Source organism: Phascolarctos cinereus, unplaced genomic scaffold (genome assembly GCF_003287225.1).
Source record: "Phascolarctos cinereus isolate Bilbo 61053 unplaced genomic scaffold, phaCin_HiC Scaffold_1;HRSCAF=81, whole genome shotgun sequence".
NCBI classification, from domain to species: domain Eukaryota; kingdom Metazoa; phylum Chordata; class Mammalia; order Diprotodontia; family Phascolarctidae; genus Phascolarctos; species Phascolarctos cinereus.
In genome coordinates, this window is record NW_027555514.1 from 60,912,743 (window position 1) to 60,933,682 (window position 20,940).

Consider the following 20,940-nt stretch of genomic DNA (forward strand, 5'->3'; position numbering starts at 1 on the left):
TATAACATAGACACACAATTAAATTCTAACATTATATATATATATATATAGTCATGCATACATACATATATTTATACAAATTCTCAGATGTATTGGTCACTTCATATATGTCTCTAGGGAAGCAATAAAGGAAACAGAATCATCATGAACTCTTCTAGATGACAAAGCCTTAGAATTAGCAAGGGATGTGCTATGGTGTCTGTTCTACAAATACTATAAAGAAACACCTTCTACATGCTTCAAGAGTTGAAAAATTTTGCCATATTGTTCTTGGCTAGATCTGGAGGGCAGTTGATCTATGTGTAGAGATCACCTTGACAATTAGACCAACTTTCTCTTGATTACTTCTTGTCGTTAAATATTTATGTACTAGATGTGTGCTTTTCCATTCTTAAATAGTGGTTTTTGCATGAAAGATTTATCAGTGGTAGTAGTTCAAGTCTTTCTCTGCAATCTCTTCTTATACTTAATAACAAGTTTGATATACTCCTGGGAAGGAACTCAATTTCAATTCCAGACGGAGATTTTCAGGTTGTATTAACTGTCCAGAGTTAGCCTTTAGAAGTCGTTTATTTTTTTAAATTCCCCTTGCAATTCTTCTCTGGATTAAAAGAACAATGTAATCTGGCTACTTAACGTGTGCCACTCTTGTACATCAGATACTTGTGTTTGAGCTTTCTCTTGCTGACAAGCCCCGCAAAGAGGCACTGTTACTTTGAGGTTTTATCTATAAGATTCGTGTCTTTTGCTCTCATTAAGAACATTTCCAAAGATTACAAAGTCAATACCCCCCAATTACTGGGCTGTGAGAAAGGTCTTCTTGAGTACATAAAATCGGTCACAGAGCACATTATACAATGGGAGGCTTAGATGCCAAATTTTATCACTGTGAAATAGCAAACAAAATTAATAAAGTTACAACAGTCTTCCTCAGGCTGTGACTTCTTTGCAATTCTGCCCCAAAATGCTTTGAAAATTTACAGACAGTGCTTCCTTTCATCTAGTCATCTCACAGAATTAATAAGGCTATATCTCTCTTTCGATGTTTATCTGTGTTTAACATCTATAATTCTCTTCGAATCTTAGGTTTGAAATGTACAATATGTGAAAAATAATTTTTGCTCTGTTAAAAAAGCAGGTATCACTCAACAAAAATTATTAAACTGCATCGTTTTATGTCACTATTTTAATATATCTACTCTATGTTTTAATAATATTACGTCCTCTTTTCCCCAATGCCTATTTCACTTACTGGTAGTAAATTAGCTACTAAAGAAGGAAAAATAATTATTTTGAGACACCAAAGTGATGCTTAGGGCACTATTGTTGTATAAAATTAAAAGTTAAAGATACATCTTGGATATCATCTCTCTATTTGACATGTTTATTCTGTCCTTTCCAATCCAGAGAGAAGGACTACCAGATTTCTATTTGGAGACACATTCAATTAGAGTTAGGTCAAAGAAACATATGTTAAAAAAAAAAAGATGGGGGCATCTAGGTTGTGCAGTGGATAGAGCACCGGCCCCGAAGTCAGGAGGACCTGAGTTCAAATTTGGCCTCAGACCAAACACTTGACACTTATTAGCTGTGAAGTCACTTAACCCCAATTGCCTTTAAAAAAAAGAAAAAAAAAGATGGTTTATTATATATCTTGGCATATTGGAAGATAGGGCAAGGTTAAAAAAAATGGAACATATATATGCATATTATATATATATGTGTGTGTGTGTGTGTGTGTGTATGTGTATGTATGCGTGTGTTGGACCTCTCACAACCTTAATTTATTGCAATATTTTCTAAAAGTTTGAGGCAATGAATCTCTAACTTTTTTATTCTTCATGCTCATGAACATCATTTGTTGGCATAGCATTAAACCAGTCAAACATACCCATATAAGGAACCTTTTTTTCAAGAGAACATATTTTCAAGAGGAAATAGAAGACTGTGGATCATAGATCACAAGCCTAACAGGGAGGCATAATAAAGTGATCGATAACTCATCGACTGGAGTCCTCTTCTCTGACAAAAGCAGAGTACCTGATAACTTTGTGACTTTCTATAATGATAATTTCATCTTTTCGAAAGGTGGAAGGATCAAATAAGAAGAACTTGTGGGGGTGGCTAGGTAGTGCAGTGGATAGAGCACCAGCCCTGAAGTCGGAAAGACCTGAGTTCAAATCTGGCCTCAGACCAAACACTTGACATTTACTAGCTGTGTGACCTTGGGCAAGTCACTTAACCCCAACTGCCTTAAAAAAAAAAAAACCCGTTCTAGAGTTGAGCCTCACTAATAAGGAGGAACAGATTGAGTAACTAAAAAATGGTAGGAACCTTAAGAGGACTAATCTAGCTGAGAATGTGATAGCAAAGCAGAAGAATAGTAATGCATAGTCTGACATGTGTCTAGGTTTCAGGAGAGCAAATTTTGAAGAGTTTATTTAGAGAGGAGAAGCATCCTATGGCTTAAAATTCTGTCTGGGAAGTAACTTTAGGAAGGATGGGAAGTTCTCAAGAATGGAAGTCTGAACAAGTAATGCCAATGAGGAGGGGAAGGGGAAAATGCCTCAAGAGACCAATATGAATATACAGAGAATAATATGCCATCATCCAACTTAAATTTTTGAAAGACATGCAGAAGATGGAAGGGCAGGCAATAAAAACAAAATGAACATAAAAGCATGGCAAAATGCTGAAAGTGCTACAGAAATTGATGCTGGCCCTGTAAAGCTAAGAACAGCAAAAAAGGGTTTTTTCAACCCTTTTTCAATTTACATTGGGGGGGGGAAGAAGAGGATTTAAAAAAGTGATAGAACTGCTGTTCAGGGTGGATGGGATGATGATAATCTACAAAGGAAAGAAGGCAGAGCTGCTCAGTGTTTGTTTTGCTTCAGTTTTCTCTACCAAAGAGAATGTGCTCTTTGGAGGTGAAAGAAGAAAACAAAAGTGGCTAACAGGATGTTTATATTCCAGATAATCAGACAGTACCTAGCTGCCCTGGTTGAGTTTCAGTTACCAGGCCAGATGAATTTCATCCTGAGGAAATGGAAGAACCAGCAGCTGTGATTGCTGAAACACTACCAAAGACATGTGAAAGACTGTGGAAAAAGGGAGAGGCCCAGTGGAACTAGAGAATGGCAAATATCCCAGTTTTCAAAAAAAGGAGAAAGGAATCTGTATACTATGTACCAAGGAGCTTGAGCTTGATTCTGGAAAAATTTTAGGAGTTATTATTAAAGGGATGGTTGGTGAATATCTAGAAAGGGAAACAGTGACTGCAGAGATCAGGCAGGCTTCATTGAGAATAGGTCATGCTGCTAACAAAATAAAGAAATTTTAAAAAAAGAAGAAAAAAGGTAAAAAAATGAACTACAAAAAAAATACGTCATGCCAGATTAGCCCCATTTCCTATCTGACAAGATGATTAGATAAAAGGAATGACAGATATAGTTTACTATGTCTAATTGTTTTTTTTTCTTTACCTAGATTTTAGCAAAGTATTTGGCAAAGTCCTTCATGGTAAACTTGGAGAGATCTCCTCTCTGGGTTTTTGTGACATTATTTTCTCCTCTTCTTCCTCCTACCCATCTGACCTCAAATTCTTTGCTGGATGATCATCCATGTTATGCCCCTTAAATGTGGCTATAGCCCAAGGCCCTATACTGGGCCCTCCTTTTTTCATAATTACCATATCCATATATTTGGCCCTAGTCTTTCCCTCTCAAGCTTCAAATCTTCATCACCAAATACCTATTGGACATTTTGAACTAGATATCCCATAGGCTATTAAACACATAGAAAATTGAAATGATTACCTCCCCTCCTCCCAAACCCATCCTTCTTCCAAACCTTATTTCTCCCAAAGGCATCATTATTTTTTTAATCACCTAGGTTGTCAACCTCTACACCACCCTTAACTCCTTAGTCTCACTCACTTAGTCAGTTAACAAATCCTATTATTTCTACTCCCACACCTTTCCCATATCTGTCTTCTCTCTAATCACACAGCTATCATCAAAGCCTTTAAAACCTCTTTTCTGGACTATTGCAATTGTCTCCTATTTGTTTTCCCTGGCTTAAGTCTCTCCCCACTTCAATCCACTATCCATATAGCCCCAAAAGATCAGATCTGGCCTGGCATATATCTAGCTCTAATCTCTTCCCTGAGCTTCAGTCCCATATCACTAATTCCTTATTGGACAATTCAAATTGAATGTCTCAGAGATATCTTAAATTCAACATGCCCAAACTGGACTCATTATCTTTCCATCTAAATCCTCCCCTCTTCCAAACTTCCCTATTTCTGTTGAAGGCACCACCTTCCAGTCTCCTAGGTTTGTAATCTAGGCATTATTATGGAATCTACAATTTCCCTCACCCGCATATCCAATCACTCCAAATTCTGCTGTTTCTACTTCCATAACTCTCTCAGATCTGATTCTTTCCCTCTACTCACATAGCTACCATCTTAGTTCAGACCTTCATTACTCCTTCCTTGCCTCAAGTCTCTCTTTACTACAGTCCATCTTTCACACTGCTTCCAAAATATTTTTTTTAATTGTAGACCTGATCAAGTGACTCCCCTACTCATCAAAATCTAGTGACTTCCTATTGCCTGTAGGATAAAATATAAACTCCTCTGTTTGGCTTTTAAAGCTCTACACAATCTGCCCCAACCTCTTTGGACATTACTTACCTTCCCATATGCAGGGATCCAGCCAAACTGGTCTTTTTTCCTCATTGTCTCACACAGAGCACACCATCTCCTATCTCTCTGCCTTTTTACTGCTCAATCCACACACCTCTTCACCTCTGAGTCATAGAATACTTCACTTCCTTTCTGGTGCCCCTCAAGCACCATGAAGCCTTTCTTTACCCCCTATCTGCCAGTGCTCTCCCTCCCAAACTACCTTGTATTTGGTGACTTTGCATACATTAACTTTATGTTTGTGCTGTGTATATGTATGCATATATATATATATATATATATATATATATATATATACGTATATTCTTCTCATCTCCTCTGTTAGAATGTAAGTTCCTTGAGAGTAGGTATTTTTTCATTCTTTGTATTTGTTCCCCCCAGCACAGTGCCTGGTATGGGGTAGACACTTAATAAATACTTACTGATTGACTGTTTGGTTGACCATGTCACTCCACCCCCTACTCATTAAACTCCAATAGTTAATGAAGGCTGTTACCTCTAGAATCAAATGCTAACTCCTCTTTAGGGCATTGGAATCTCTTCACAACCTGGCCTTATGCCGACTTTTCAGCCTTATTACATACACTTCTGCTTCCCACACTATGAGTGAGCTGGACTGGCCATCTTGCTGTTCCTGACAGAGAACATTCCATAGCCCTCTCTATCCTCTTTACTGGATGCCTGAAATGTACTCCCTCCTTCCCTTTGTTTCTTGCACTTCTTGATTTCACTTAAGACTCAGCTCACACACGACTTTCTATGTGAGGCTTTTTCTAGGTCATCCAGTGGAAGACAAGAATTGTTTCTCTTTTGTCTTTGAATTCCAAGTGCCTATTATGGTGTCTGGGCCATAGTAGATGCTTAATAAATGCTTGCTGATTATTGGCTACGTTTGCCTAGACAATAATATAGTGAGTAGATCTGGAGCCTATTGGGTGTATTTGACCCAAAGCATAGTCACTAATAATTCAGGATCAACTCGAAAGGAGATGGAGAGCAGAGTTCCCAGGGATCTACCTGTTCTTGACCTTATGCTATTATAACACTTTTTTTTTTATCAGTGACTTGGATAAAGATGTGGCTATCATGCTTATCAGATTTGCTGATGACTCAAAGCTGAAGGGGATGGCTAACACATTGGATGATGAAGTCAGGATCGAAAAAGATTTGGATTTTAAAAAAATCCACTTCCCAAGTACAAAATCAATGTGGTGTGACTAGATAGGAAGCTGGTATTAAAATGATGTAGGACTTTTAGAGGAATGCACGAACAGTATGAATCAACAGCTTAATATGGTGTCTAAAAACAGCTAGTATGACCTTGTCGACATTGAAAAGTTTTGTGTCCAGGACTGAGAAGGAGATGGTCCCGGTGTTCCCTGACCTGATCAAATCACAGCTGGAAAATTGTGTTCCTATCTTGTGTTCACATTTCACGAAGAACTTTCATAAGTTTCATATGTTCCATGGTCAAGGGTTTCCATACTATGCATATGACCATCAGTTACAGGAACAGGAGTTGTTGAACTTGGAGAAAAGCAGACTTTGGGGGGGAGAGGGCATGACCACTGTCTAAATTTCTGAAGGGTCGTTACATGGAAAAGGCATTCGATTTGCTCTGCTTGGTTCCAGAGGGAGGAACTAGGAGCAATGAGTATAGTTTTCAGAGAAGCAAACTGAGGCTTAAAATAAGGAAAGCCTCATTTCCTTATTCAGAGGACCGTCTGAAAGCAAAACAGACAGGCTTGGGAGCTGCTGGCATCCCCCTTACGACAAATCACACAAAGGCTGAATGACTACTTGTCGAGCACGTTGTGGAAGACATCCCTGTGGAGGGAGGACCAAACGGCCTCTGGTGTACTTTCCAACTCTGACATTCTCTGATTCTGTGAAAGTTCTATTTAGAGTGAAATCTTGATCCTTTCGAACCCATTTCACTAGAAATCGTAACACAGTGTGAGATCTCCAACCCTTTCCTCCCCCTCCCCACCACCTGACATAGGCATTTTTCTCTCTACTTCTGTACAAGGAGGCAAATAACAAGATTCCTCCTTTCTGATCTCTCAGCATTGTTGGCCACCCCTTCCTCCTAGACACTACGCTCTTTCCTATTCTCTTCCTAACCTGTCTGAATATTCCTTCTCAGCCTCCTCCATTGACTCTGTTTGGGCATAGTCCAAGACTGCAGCCCTCAGCCTACTTCTATTTTCTCTCTATACTCTTATTATTGTATAATTTCATACACTTCCATGGTTTCAACCGTGATCTCTACATAGGTGACTTACTTCCAGACATAAATCCCTAAATAAATTTCTCTCTCTGTCTCTCTCTGTCTCTCTCCTCATCCCTGAGCTCCATCCCTCATTCCCAACTGTCTACTTGATATCTCCACCTGGATGTTCTTCTAGCACCTTAGACTCAACATGACCCAAATTGAACTTAACATCTTCAACACCTCTATCCATTCCCCAAAAAACCCTCTTTCTTCTCTCAACTTTCCTATATCCATCACTATTCTCCCCACTCCTCATATACAATCAGCAGCCAGCTAGATGATACAGTGGATAGAGAGGCACACCTCAGTTCAAATCTGGCTTCAGATACTTACTAGCTGTGTAACCCTAGGCAAGTCACTTAACCTCTGTTTGCCTCATTTTCCTCATCGGTAAAATGGGGGTAATAATAGCACTTACCTTCCAGGGTTGTTGTGAGGATAAAATGAGGTAATATTTGCAAAGTGCCTAGCGCAGTGCCTGACACATAGTAGGCACTATATCAATGTGAGCTATTATTATTGGTCACAATGTGTCGATTCTATTTATGAAATATCTACTGCTTACTCAAGAGCATATACTTGTATATTTTTCTGAAAGAATGTGGTCATCATGCGAAGAATCTCTGGGGCTAAAAGGCAAGAATGTTATGCTTCAGAAAATGGTGGTATGGCAACAAAGAAAGAAGGGGCACCTATTTAACAGGAGACATTTGTGAACTAAGGAAATTAAATCCCCCCCTTTTCCATTCTAAGAATCATTACTATTAAAATTTAAAATTCTCTTTCATTTCCATCTCAGATACAAAAAAGGATCTTAACAAAGGTTTAAATGACAAAACAACCAAAGCCCCCAAGCAGCTGCTCCTCTCTCTCCTTTGAATGCAGACGGCAAATTTATTTTTGAGAAGTACAATATTATTCTCGGTTTTATCTTCTTTAACCTCCAACACACACCATTTAGATGGGGAAGGGGAAGTCATTATCTCTCAAGTAGCAAGGGGATTCATAAATGTTTGATCATGATTAACTGACTTGCCTAAGGTCACACAGATATTCAGGGCCAGAATAAAGACCCAAGTGTCTGGATTTCTGAGCCAGTTCATTTTCCATGACATCACAGTCTACCCTCCCTAATACACACATGATATTATCCACCCTAACTTTTTTCTGGTACAAACTACTGGAAACTGATTGATGAAATGCCACTTGGACTTGACTTGGCCAGAAAGCTGAAGCTGGTGATTCTCAGGTTTGGTTCTACAATACTCCAGGATGGTGCCAATTATCCCAAGCTTAGTTAGGAAATTCTTCAGAGGGGGAAAAAAACTCTCAAAGTAAAATAAATATGTGTTATACTAGCTTATGCTTTTAGGAGAGGAGTATCAGATAATCATCAAGTCAGCTAGAAGAGGTTTAGAAACCTATGATTGATTGCAGAGGCATCAGATTTTTTGTACTTCAGGGCCATAGGGCCATGCCAGATTAAATGTAATTGGGGAGGCAGGTAGGTGGCTCAGTGGATAGAGCACTGGCGGAGTCAGGAGGACCTGAGTTCAAATCCAGCCTTAGACACGTAACACTTACTAGCTGTGTGACCCTGGGCAAGTCACTTAACCCCATTGCCTAGCCAAAAAACAAACAAAAAAAACCACAACACAACAAAATGTAATTGGGAAATATTTAACAAAATAAATAAAAATATAATAAAAATGTGTACATGTAATGTTAACATGTGTCTTTCTAAGTCAATATGCAGCTACAAGGATCCATTTAAGTTTGGCTCCACTAATTTAAGTGGTGGCTAAATCTCCTTTCCTCTTTTGATCTATAATACTCACATGTCATAGTAAATAAAGTCTACTTCTATGCTCTATGGGGCTGAGATCTCATCAATGTGGGTGCTTTCTCCAAAGGTGCGGATCACAAACTGTCCACATCAGGTGACCAAATAAAATCCTGTGAGGGTCTCTTTCCTGCTGGCCATTGCATTGGTGGAGATCCAGTTCAGGAGTTGCTAAGGCCAAAGACTGTACCCCAAGACTTTCCAGCTTGGTAGAAACCGTCAGCCATTCTATACTACTAGCAAGGCCTTTGGGAACCCCAATTCATGATGAGGCATCAGAGGAGGATTTTAGTGGAGGACACAACTGATTAAATGGCTTAGAGAATGTAATATCCCATTATGTCTTGTTTGTTGATGAAAAAAGCATCTGACTCAGAAAAACAAAGCATCTCCTACAACTTGTTTCCTATACCTCTGGATCAGATAATATTCTTTGGTAGCTACAATCATGGAGGTAGTTTGTTTAATTGTCCTCTGATTATCATGATAAAATGAGATGTGAAACAGAGATGGGGGCTGTGTTCTTGCCAAAGGTGTTTGTCATAATCATGGAGGGTGTTTAGTGCAGTTCAAATGGAAGAACTCTTTCTATTATAGATCAAAGATATCTTTTTGTATTGCTGAAACCTTGGGCAGTCTGGTGAAGCCTATGGATCACTTTTCACAAAAATATTTTTGAAGGAATAAACTAAAATACATAGATTACAAATGAAACTAATTCTATTGGAATAGTTATCAAAATATTTAAAAATAAGTTCAAAGACCTCACATAAAGAGATATTCCTTACTATTGTGCTATAAGAAATGATGAGCAGGTGGACTTCAGAAAAACCTGGAAAGACTTGTATGGCCTGATGCTGAGTGAAGTGAGCAGAACCAGGAGAATGTTGTACACAGTAACAGCCACGTTGTGCGATGACTAACGTTGATAGACCTAGCCCTTCTCAGCAATGCAAGTATCTAAGACATCTCTAAAAGTCTCATGATGGAAAATGCTATCCACATCCAAGGAAAGAACTACGGAGTTTGAAAGCAGATCGAAGCATGCTATTTGCTCTTTTTTTTGCTCTGTTTTGTTTTGTTTCCTCTTTCTTGTGGTTCCTCCTATTGGTTCTAAGTCTTCCTTACAACATGACTAATGTGAAAATATGTTTAATAAGAATGTATATGTATAGCCTATATCAGACTGCACGCCGTCTTCGGGAGGGAAGTAGGGAGGGAGGAGGAGAAAAATTTTAAACTCAAAAGCTTATGGAAGTGATTGTTGATAACTCAAAATAAATTAAGAAAAAAAAAAGAAAGCCTGGGAGAGGCAAACAAGTGAGACAAAAAAAAAGAGAGAGAGAGAGAGAGATTCCTTTTTGTGAATGGTGATGTGCTGGTGCATTTAATCCCAGAATATGACAGAGACTCCTTAGTCAACCCATTGAGTCAGTCCATAAATGTTCATATCTTGAAGCAGCTGGGTGGTGTCATGGAAAAGGTGCTAGATTTGGAGTCAAAAAGACTTGAATTCAAATCCTATTATGCACTTACTAGCTATATTGCTTAACCTCTCTGTCTCAGTTTTCTCATCTATAAAATGCAGGTAATTGCATCATCTACCTCAAGAGGTAGTTGTGAGGATCCAATGAAAATAATTTATGCAAAAACTTAAAGTGTTATATAAAGGGTAGCTAATGATAATATAGTAGCAGCAATAGACAGGTGCTGCAGATGAAGACTGAGCTAGGCCCAGAAATGAAGAGGGAAAACAAGGTTAACAATAATAATAGCTAGTATTTATATAACAGCTTAAGGCTCAAAAGTGCTTTATATATATTATCTCATTTGCTCCTCAAAAAACTGGAGAACATAGGTACTACAATTCTCCCCATTTCATACACAAGGAAACCGAAGGTGAGAGAGGTTAAAAGACTTGTTCAAGGTCATACAACTAATAAGCATCATATAAGGCAGGATTTTAATTCGGGTCTTCTTGGCTCCAAATCCAGCACTCTATTCACTATGCCACCTGGAGGGCTAACCGTGTTGTTTTTGGGAACATGGCAGTTTTAAGAAATTCCAAGCTGAATTCTACCTTGAAACAAAACCCTGTAAATACTAATATCCTTCTGGATATTTTGTCTGGCTTAAAATTATGGAACACATTAGTCAACAAAGCATCAAAATTTCATGTTGCCAATCATAACTGAAGGGCAACAGGGAGATAAACAGTAGGTATAAATAGCTGTTAGCATTACACAAAGTAACTGAAAAGCAACCACATAATAAAGGCAGTATAGCACTGGGAAATGGGATGAATGGGTATGACTTTGGGACCCAGAGAAAGACTTCCATCATGTTCAATGGATCTTTTCTAAATGATTCATGGGAAGGCACAGAGCAGAGTCTCATAGGCCAGGGGAGCGTGGATGGATTTTGATCCGCACTTTTGAAAGGAAAACCCACATCCGTGAAATCAGAGGCCCTTTACAATACTGCAATATGTTATTACAACATCTGATACAACATACATGTATATGGAACTTTGCAATACATATTTTATGACCCTCTAAAGGCTTTTCAGGAGCAAATAGAAAAGACATTTACTAAGAAAATTATTTTCTAGTATGGTAGCCAGAACCTATGAAAACATCAGCTTGAAGACCCCAAAGTTTGTGTGATGCCATGGAGCACATGCAGTCATCTCGTTCCTTCAGTGATCATAGCATGAGAACCTTAGAGCTTAGAAGGGATCTCAGAATTTATCTAGCCCCACCCCCTCATTTTATAAATGAGGAAACTGAGGCACAGAAAAGTGAAGTGAATTGCTGTGTTATAATTGCATCTTGTTCTGGTCCCCTTGACTACCCCCTTCCTTCTAGTTCATATAGTAAGTTTATCAGTAGCCAGGATAAATAACAAAATGGAAGTAAGACTGCAAAAGGGCAGCTAAGTGGTGCAGTGGATAGAGCATTGGGCCTAGAGTCAGGAAGACCTGAGTCCAAATCTAGCTTCAGACACTTACTAGCTGTGTGACCCTGGGCAAGTCACTTAACCCTGTTTGCCACAGTTTCCTCATCTATAAAATGAGCTGGAGAAGGAAATGACAAACCACTCCAGTATTTTTGCCAAGAAAATCTAAATGGGGTCAGCAGTCGTTGGACACAACTGAAATGATTCAACAACAAATATTTAACCACTCAAGCAGACTGTCCAAATGGGACAGTGTCTTACTGTGCAGAGGGGCTAACTCTGATTTCAGCGAACAAAGAGAAATGTCTAGCATTCTATATTGCTCTCTTTAGCATTTCTGTCCCTGAATAATAATAATAATAATAATAATAATAATAATAATAATAATATTAAAAATAATAATAATAATAATAATAATAACGATCTTGATGATGATAGCTACCCTTTATAAAATGCTTTAAGGTTTGCAAAATACTTTACATACATTATCTCACTTGATCTTCACAACAATCCTGGGAGGTAGGTGCTATAATTACAACCCCTGTCTTATAGACGAGGAAACTAAGGTAGACACAGGTTTAAATGACTTGCCTAGGGTCACATAACTAGCAAATGTCTGCAGGCAGATTTGAACTGAAATGTATCACATTCCAGAGACTGTGCTCTATCACAGCACCACCTACCTTGCATGCTAACTGCATAGTAATGAGCAAATGAAAAATCTTTAGAAGGTATGTAAAAATTCTTACCTCTTGATGTAGTGGGCATTGAAAAGATTAAAAAGTCGGCACTGTTTTGAGAATGACTACTGCTGTCTAGATGGGGCTAAAGGGAAATATTCAATTATTAAGGTTGAACAATAGTTATTGAATTATTTAAGACATCTAAAGAAGATAAATCTTCATACCAAAACTGTAGGTTGATGTGGCCTTTCTTTCATTGAGGAAACACGTTTTGGCTGTATGTATAAGGGCTTTGCTTTCTAGAATGCACAGAAAATGGAAAGGACATTGAGTTAGTAAGCAGAACGATCATGGCAGATCAGCATTGTGAACAAGAGACTAACAATCCATGCAAAATATTCTTTGGTACTCAAGGAATAGAGAAATGAGTGGTAGGACAGTACTAGTTCTGCTTTGATAGGAGCTGCCAGATGTTCCCTTGGATTGACAGCTTAGCTCAAACATAGTGTTATTTCCTTCTTGTGCCAACCGTTCAGAAAAGAAAAACCAAGAAAATTTTGTGTTGCTTATAGGAGTATTTTCATGCCCACTGGAATTTGAAATTTGAAGAATTACAAGACAGATTCTGCTTCTTTGAAAGTCTTACATTGTTTCTTATCCTTATTTTATATGGATTATATACAATACTCACAATTCAACAATCATTAAGTATCTGCTACATGCAGAGTACACTATATTAGGGCAACATACAAAGTTTAAATAAGACATACTACCTTATCCAAAGATGTGTGACCCTGGGCAAGTCACTTAACCCCAATTGCTTAAAAAAAAAAATTTTTTTTTTAAAGATGCATGCGTTGGGGCAGCTAGGTGGTGCAGTGGATAGAGCACTGGCCCTGGAGTCAGGAGGACCCAAGTTCAAGTTCGGCCTCAGACACATAACACTTACTAGCTGTGTGACCTTGGGCGAGTCACTTAACCCCATTGCCTACCAAAAAAAGAAAAAGAAAAAAAAAGATGCATGCACACACACACACACAAAGATATGCACACACGTTTCCTCTACTTTGAAATTGTTTTTACATCATCCTGGGAGCCTTAGGAAGCCTGTTGTAGCTGTCAGAATTCAGATTCATTCTGTAGTAAGATCTAGGCCCCAGGAAGCTGTAACCAAACCAGTTCCATATCCCTGGGATCACAGTGGGGAAAAAAAAGAAGAAGAAATTGCCGCTTCTTGGGATTCAGAAACAGCAGCACATATGCCAAAGTACTACAAACATCACACACTGAAAGACAAGTACAACAGAGCAATATGAAATTCCTATTCCCTACCTCTTCTATTCTTTATGATAACTACAGACTTTTAGCTATCTATGTGTCATTATTCTGGTGTTTGGTAAACTCCCTGAGAGCAAGGGCAGTGTTTTTATATATGTTCCTTGGTACAGTGTACTTTGCACACAGTTGTTGTTACTGAGGTGTGTCCAACTCATGAGTTTTCCTTGACTAGGATACTGGACTGGTTTGCCATTTCTATCTCCAGCATTTCCCCATTTTACAGATGAGGAATTAAGGCAAATAGGGGTTAAGTGACATGCCCAGGGTCACACAGCTAGTAAGTGTCTAAGGACAGATTTGAACTCAGATCTTCCTGACTCCAGGCCCAGTGCTCTATTCATTGTACCACCTGGCAGTCTTTGCACATAGCAGATGCCTACTATTTGTTGAATTGTGAAAATTGCACATAATTCATTTAAAATGGTGACAAGAGACCATGTAGAATTTTCAAAGAAATGGCATCTGTCCATTTGCGATCCCTTCAAATTTCCAATTACAGTGGACATAAAAAAACTGTTATAGAACAAAACTGAACAACTGTGCCTCTGTATGAGCAGTTAGTTTCCCCAGAATTCTAGCATCAGGAAAGTGGACTCCAAGTTAGAGGTAGTGATCTCCCTAGCAGGAGCTTGAAAAACAGCAGTCACTTGGGACCTGGAAGTAGCTTCCCACATCCTGAGGGAGCATACATTGGAGCTGGGAACATAGCCAACTTAAATCCAATAAGTCAGGTGCCTTTCACTTCCCTTTTCAGCTTGTCAATTGACCTTGACACAGCACCTGGTACATAACAGAGGCTTCATAAATGCCTGCTGATTGACTGTTTGACCTAAAAACCTCTCCTCTCTCCTCAAGCTTACTTTTCGTATCCCTGAGTCAAAACACTGTTTGACTGACTTGGTCAAGGTATCTGGCATATGTATTTCTAAAGTTATGCCTCTGACTGACTATTGGGTTCTTGAGAAAGATATAACATGATTAACTTATAACATGATGTTTTAACTTCTAAATCTTAACAGCAACCAATTAATTTAGCTCCTAACTGGGCATTCACACTTAGCTGATGAATATAAGGGTTGGTGAAGAAAAATTACCAAAGCAGAAATAAGTCTAACTGTTTGGTCATATGTTAAAGGAAATGAAATACTTTAATACTTTTAAAAATGACATCTGATATAGGAATACTAAGACAAGAGTGATTGGATTTTTAATTTACCAAGCAGATTCAGTACTGAAGTTCAGGTAACTCTAGATTAAATATTGTTCTTTGCTTAGGAAACAGAAAATGAATGAACATAGAAGAGCCATGCATGACTGTGTGTCCACAGTCATCTATGGGCATGGAAAAGCTCAGAATATAGGAAGACCTATATGAACTGATACAGAGAGAAGGGAGCAAAATCAGGAGGATAATTTCTATAATGGCAACATTAGAAAGAAAAACTACTTTGCAAAACTAGAGAACTCTGATCAATGCAATGACTAACTGACCACAGTTCCAGAGGACTGATTTGATGAAGCATGCCACCTGCCTCCTGAGATGCAGAATGAGACACATTTTCTGACACAACCAGCGTGGGAATTTGTTTTCCTTCACTACAGAGATTTGTCGCAAGGAATGTGTCATTTTTAGCACCCTCTTTTTCAGCTCTTCTGCTCCTACCACAGCAAAAGTGGAAGGGGGCAGCAGAGGACTAAGGACTTTTTATATTTTTCTTTTCATGGGTTGCCATGGCCAAAGAATCCATCCGCAAGTGGCCTGCCTGTTGGCAATGAGACTCTCTGTACCCAGAAAGTATTCAATCCTTTACTGAGATTATACTCAAAGCTTTTTTTTAGCACAGCATAAAACCCTACAAAAGCTTTTGCCCCATTTGTTAGCCTTTGAGAAACTAGGGTCACAGCCTCACCATGATGAGGCATCGAGGTAAGGCTTTCTAAGGGCGCGACCTTTCTTTAAGATAACTGAAGCATTCCAGGTAAGGAAGGTTCTGTTGCTCCCATCTCACATTAAAGACACAGGTTAAATTTGCTGTCTACTTGGAGTACCGGACCTTTTGTATTCAAGCTGTTGTCTACCTATAGTTTATTCATTCAACCAGTTCTGAATATAACTAACTGCACTATCATCTGGACCAGAGGTGTCAAACTCTCAGTCTATACTTGAGTACAGCCCAAACCCGACTCAAATGTAATTGGGAAATATTTGAGAAAATATATAAAAATGTTATAAAACATGGATAATATTATTACATTTTAAAACCAAGTCAATATGGGGTCCACAGGTATCCTGATGTAACAATTAGTGACCCTCATTTCTATTTGAGTTTGACACCATTGATTTTTTATTATTGTTCAATTGTGCCCAACTCTTCGTGACCCCAAAGCCCACAGCACTCCAGGCCCTTCTAGTCTCCACTGTCTCCTAAAGTCTGTCCAAGCTCATATTCATTGCTTCCGTGACACTATCTATCCATCTCATCCTCTGCTGTCTCCTTTTCCTCTAGTCTTCAATGTTTCCCAACATCAGGATCTTTTCTAATCAGTTCCACCAAATCCTTTATTTGCTTCTCCAATGGAGGATCTGTGAGAGTGTTAAATTTAGAGTCAGAGGACCAGGATTTGAAACCCTGTTCAACCACTCATGCCCTGGGTGACCTAGAGGAAGGTACTTCATCTCCCCAGGCCTCAGTTTCCTCATCTTTGAAAGAAGAGAACTAGATGGTCTCTGGGTGAACTCTAATATCATTTCCAGTTCTAACTCTACGAGTCTACAATCTGTTTAGGTGCAACTTCTTGTTGGTCAAATGGCTGCGGTAAGACTGATATGACTCACTTCTTCTGTCATTCATTGGACAAGGACCCCATATTTAGAAAACCAACAACTAAGTGAATGTTTAACAGTCAAGTCAAATGTCATTTATTAAGTGTGTACCATGTCCAAGGCACTGTGCCAAAAACATGATTTTTATTGAGTACCACCTTGCTCCCTTTTTCTGCTACTTTGCTACGATTACTGCAGAAACAGATGGGAATTACCCAGGGCATTTTTAATGGTTTGCCATGGCCAAATAATTCACTGCCAAGTGGCTAGCCTACTGGTGACCAGCTTCCCTCTATTTAGCTATAAAGCAAAGTCTATTGCTGGAATTGTCATTAAAGCTTTTCCAGCATGGTGGAAACTTGCAGACCTTTTGTTCCACTGGGATAGACTCCATGAATCAAGCATCACCTCCATGTTCCTGTGAGGAACAGGAACATACCTCACACAAAGGAGGCAGTATGGTATATCAGGAAGAGCGCCAGAGTCAGGGGTACCAGGTTCAAATTCTGCTCTTACTACCTATGTGAATTTGGGTAAATCTCTCTCTCTCTCTGGGCCCCAGTTTCTTAAATTGTAAAATGTGGATGCTGGACCAGATGAATTCAAAGGTCCCTTCTATGATTCTGTGTCCTATGACTTGAATATTTCTAAATTGACTATTTGACTGAAATTGACCAAACAAACTTCTACACTTAGAAGATTTCAATTTCATAGCCTCAAAAATTTAGGTTAGAGAGACATATCCTTAACTGTGTTTCCTTGATGAGTTACTTCCAGTTTTTCTGCTTTCTAATGTATTGGTCCCAGGGACTACTCCCTCCACTCCTTTCTCCCTTCAGAGAGAAAGTCAGGCAGGACAACTGCAAGTGAGCTTTTATATATCCATATGCACCCCATGAATGCACATGGAAAGACCCACTTGAGAAGCTGCATGACAGAAAGGTACCAACAGGAGAGCTCAAAAGGGGCAAAGAGTATCTAAAACATAGTTACATACGTGATAATTGAAGTAGGCATCGGAAAGTGTTACAAACTGGCGAACAAAGGACTGTCTGGTAAACATCTCATCCTTGAGGGCATGTAAACTGAAAGTGATGGAAAGTGTTTGATTTAGAATATTATTGAATAATTTCTTTCATTTTAGGTATATCTACCTTAATGAGGTATAGATTTACTATGTTTTTCTTAGTTGTGAGTTATTCTCAGAACTGATGAAGAATCACTGAATGTGAGGACTGGAAGAGACTTCTAAGCACGCTTATTCCAACTGCCTATTCACAGATAGGGAAATTGACTTGACCAGGTAAAGTCAAATATCTGATATGCTAAGTTAATGGGGGGGGGAAGTACAGAGGAGTGAGGTTGAGGGTGTACAACATCATCTATACCTGTTCCTTAGAATTAAGTATTTCTTTTGCCACATTTTGCTTTCCTGATCAGTTTGAAGACTGAAAAAAAAAATGAAAGGACTTAAATAGTTTACTCAACAAAATCAAAGTTGCTTTTTTTTTTTAACGATGGGCAATACCTTCTTAACTGTCTTTTCTGTATCTCCAAAATCTTCTTCAGCTTTTTGATTTGAAACTCCATTGACTGTTTACTGTCTACTTCTTCTCTCCATATTAGATCATGCTTCTAATACAACCAAGAATTAGCCAAATTAACTCAACCACAGTGACAAGGATGAAGAGCTATCCACAAACAAGATGGGTAAAAATATCTGGGTACCAGAAAAAGGTGGGCATAAAGTCTTTTTGTAGGGAAATGACAGGATATCTATCTGTTATCTGGTCTCAGCCTTCACCTCTGTGTTCTTGGTGTGATGTTATCTCCTCCTAGAGTAATCTTCATTTTAACAGTGGGAGAAGCCAAAGAAATAACTCTCTAATGGTACAATTTTAGTTATTAGTGAACCGGAAAGGGGAGAGGAGACATCATTTGGGTCAGTGTTCTATTCATAAGGTTAGCCCTCAGTGCAGTTAGTAATATTTCTGCCTTTCTCTAGAAATCTCTAATAAAGACAACTATGTTACTAATAACGATGAAAGTAATACCTCATCTCTTCTGTGCTCGGCTTTGGCTACTGCTGCCGCCGCCGCCGTTGCCGCCGCCGCCGCCGCAGCTGACGCTGCTGGGGTCCCTTCTCTCATAAAACCTTCTTTTTGCACACTTCTTGACAGACGTCTTGACTGACTTCTTGACTGACTTCTCAACTGAAATGAAAAAATAAGCTGAGATCAATATTGTAGTTTCCTATGAACACTGAGGCCACATTTTTACAGTTGCAGAGAAGCTTGATCATTCAGGCCCAAGACAAGACTAGCCTGAACTATCACAATAACTGACCCAGTCTTGGTCAGGGGAAGTATTTAAGAGTTTGACTTCCTTGTTCTTCCACGGGACTTCTAAAGCTCAACATTTTCACCACATTTTTGAAGTTTGACCAACAAGACATACTGAAACCCAGTGCCTCTTCTCCCATACTCACTTTTTCCACAAAACAGCATTATTACCTAGGTGTTGGCCAAAATTCATCTTCCCGCCCCGTGCACTACTTTGCTCCCTGTTGTTCAATCTAGACTTCTGGTTTCTTCCAACTTCTTGGCTTCTGCTGGCTCACCGATTTGGATCTACTCTGCCCTCTCTACTGCTATTTGCATGCTCTCTATTGACCATTCGTTGTCCCAGCTTTCACTTGCTGTTTCACCTTGACTTCTAATTTGGGGTCATTTCCAGGGTTAGATTGTCACCTCTCCTTATCTCCCTCATCATTCCTTGGATTGTCTTGGATTTTCTAGTCTTTGCTTTCAGACCTATCTTCCCAAGTCATTGCTACCTAGTGAGACACCTATGATATCTTGAAGCAACAAAAAGGCATGGCCAAAGTGGGCAAAATATGGCTAAGTGACTGCTAGGGATCATTGGATTCATGAAATGGGCCCAGATCCTGGCCATACAGAGAGTTCTTGCCAGCAGGTGGACTGATTCCCACTTGTCGTTCTGGCTCAGAACAATTGGATTTGGTCATCCCTTATCTTTGCTTCCCCACTCCCCACTGCAGCCATGTCATTTTCCTGCCCCCCTCCCAATATAGCTCTCCTATTATTGCCTTCCTCTTTAACAATGGCTCGCCTAATCCTTTCTGGAATCGGACCTTGCCCCTACAGGAAGCACAGGAAAGCTTTCCTGGCTGGGTGCAGAAAAAGGTCTCGGTATTAAGTTTTCTTTGCTGTGTCTATTGTCTGAATATTTATGTTATCTCCTGCTTGTCCCAACTGCTTGCCTCAGTGCTAATCTTATGGCCTCCTATGCTGTCAGGGTTTCACAGATCTCCTGCTTCCCCAATGTCTTCTGAATCCTTGACCTTCTTTTCCTTGCTCTTTGATGTCATTACCATGCTGGTTTGACCTCTGCCATCTTTTTTCTGTTCTCTGATTCCTTGAATAACTGCCTCTGTGCTGATCCATTGCTTTGCTGGGCCCCTTGCCTGTCTCTACTTTGGACTACTACTTACCTCGTTCCAAACCTTTCAGGGGCCTGTGACCACTGACCACCCTGGTCCCATCACCTCTGACACAGACAGGCACACCCAAGAAAATCAGGAGTATCTCTGCAGGTGTCGTTAAGGATGCAGTTGTCACTTACCTCGTGACACAGCCATCATGACCTAGCCCTTTGGTGCATGGCCCAATGAACCATGGCTTTTCCAAACACATACACATCCCAGGGAAACACAAAGAAAGACCGATGGTAAAAGCCACCCAGGAAGCCAGAACTGTGTAATTCTGCCAAGATGATGTCTTACTAGATTTTCTAGTTCTCCCTCCTATCAACGTACTCAGCTCTAGCAACATATTATAAAGGCAAATTTCATAAGACCAAAGGCCAAGGCTTTCCTTGATTTTATACACTGCCTAAGGCCCCTTTAGAGTGGCAGAGGGGCTGAAGGTCACAGCTTCTGGTAGTAGCAGTGGTTGCTTGTTCTCCTAGCTCAATTGCTCTCTTCCTCCTTGACTGTGTTCATAGCACCCTTGGCTCTATCTTAACCCCTGAGATTGATTTCCTACCTCCTGTGCATTTGACTTATGACCCCTACTTCTGTCTTAACAGCTGACTTCTTCACTTACTAGCTGTGTGACCCTGGGCAAGTCACTTAATCCTGATCGCCTCACCAAAAAAAAAAAAAAGAACAGTTGACTTCTTGGCACATTCTTTGCTCCCTACACTGCCACCTTGGCTCTCTTGATATCAGTCCTTGGGTTGGCAGGTCTAAGGGAATATATTCATTTGGGGATTCCTAGGATCATTGAA

The 20,940-nt window shown here is 39.5% G+C and overlaps 1 protein-coding gene across 1 annotated transcript in view; it reads right to left on the reverse strand.

The window, feature by feature from the left end:
* CUNH10orf67 (chromosome unknown C10orf67 homolog) overlaps positions 1-20,940 on the reverse strand; it is a 105,552-nt gene that overhangs the window by 10,147 nt on the left and 74,465 nt on the right. Inside the window, exons 11-16 of the mRNA XM_020978253.1 lie at positions 18,684-18,842; positions 18,158-18,264; positions 18,018-18,077; positions 17,627-17,714; positions 12,692-12,766; positions 12,534-12,609 (exon numbers count right to left, since the gene is read on the reverse strand). Coding sequence (XP_020833912.1) covers positions 12,534-12,609; positions 12,692-12,766; positions 17,627-17,714; positions 18,018-18,077; positions 18,158-18,264; positions 18,684-18,842 — 565 coding nt within the window. The remainder of the gene's footprint in view (positions 1-12,533; positions 12,610-12,691; positions 12,767-17,626; positions 17,715-18,017; positions 18,078-18,157; positions 18,265-18,683; positions 18,843-20,940) is intronic.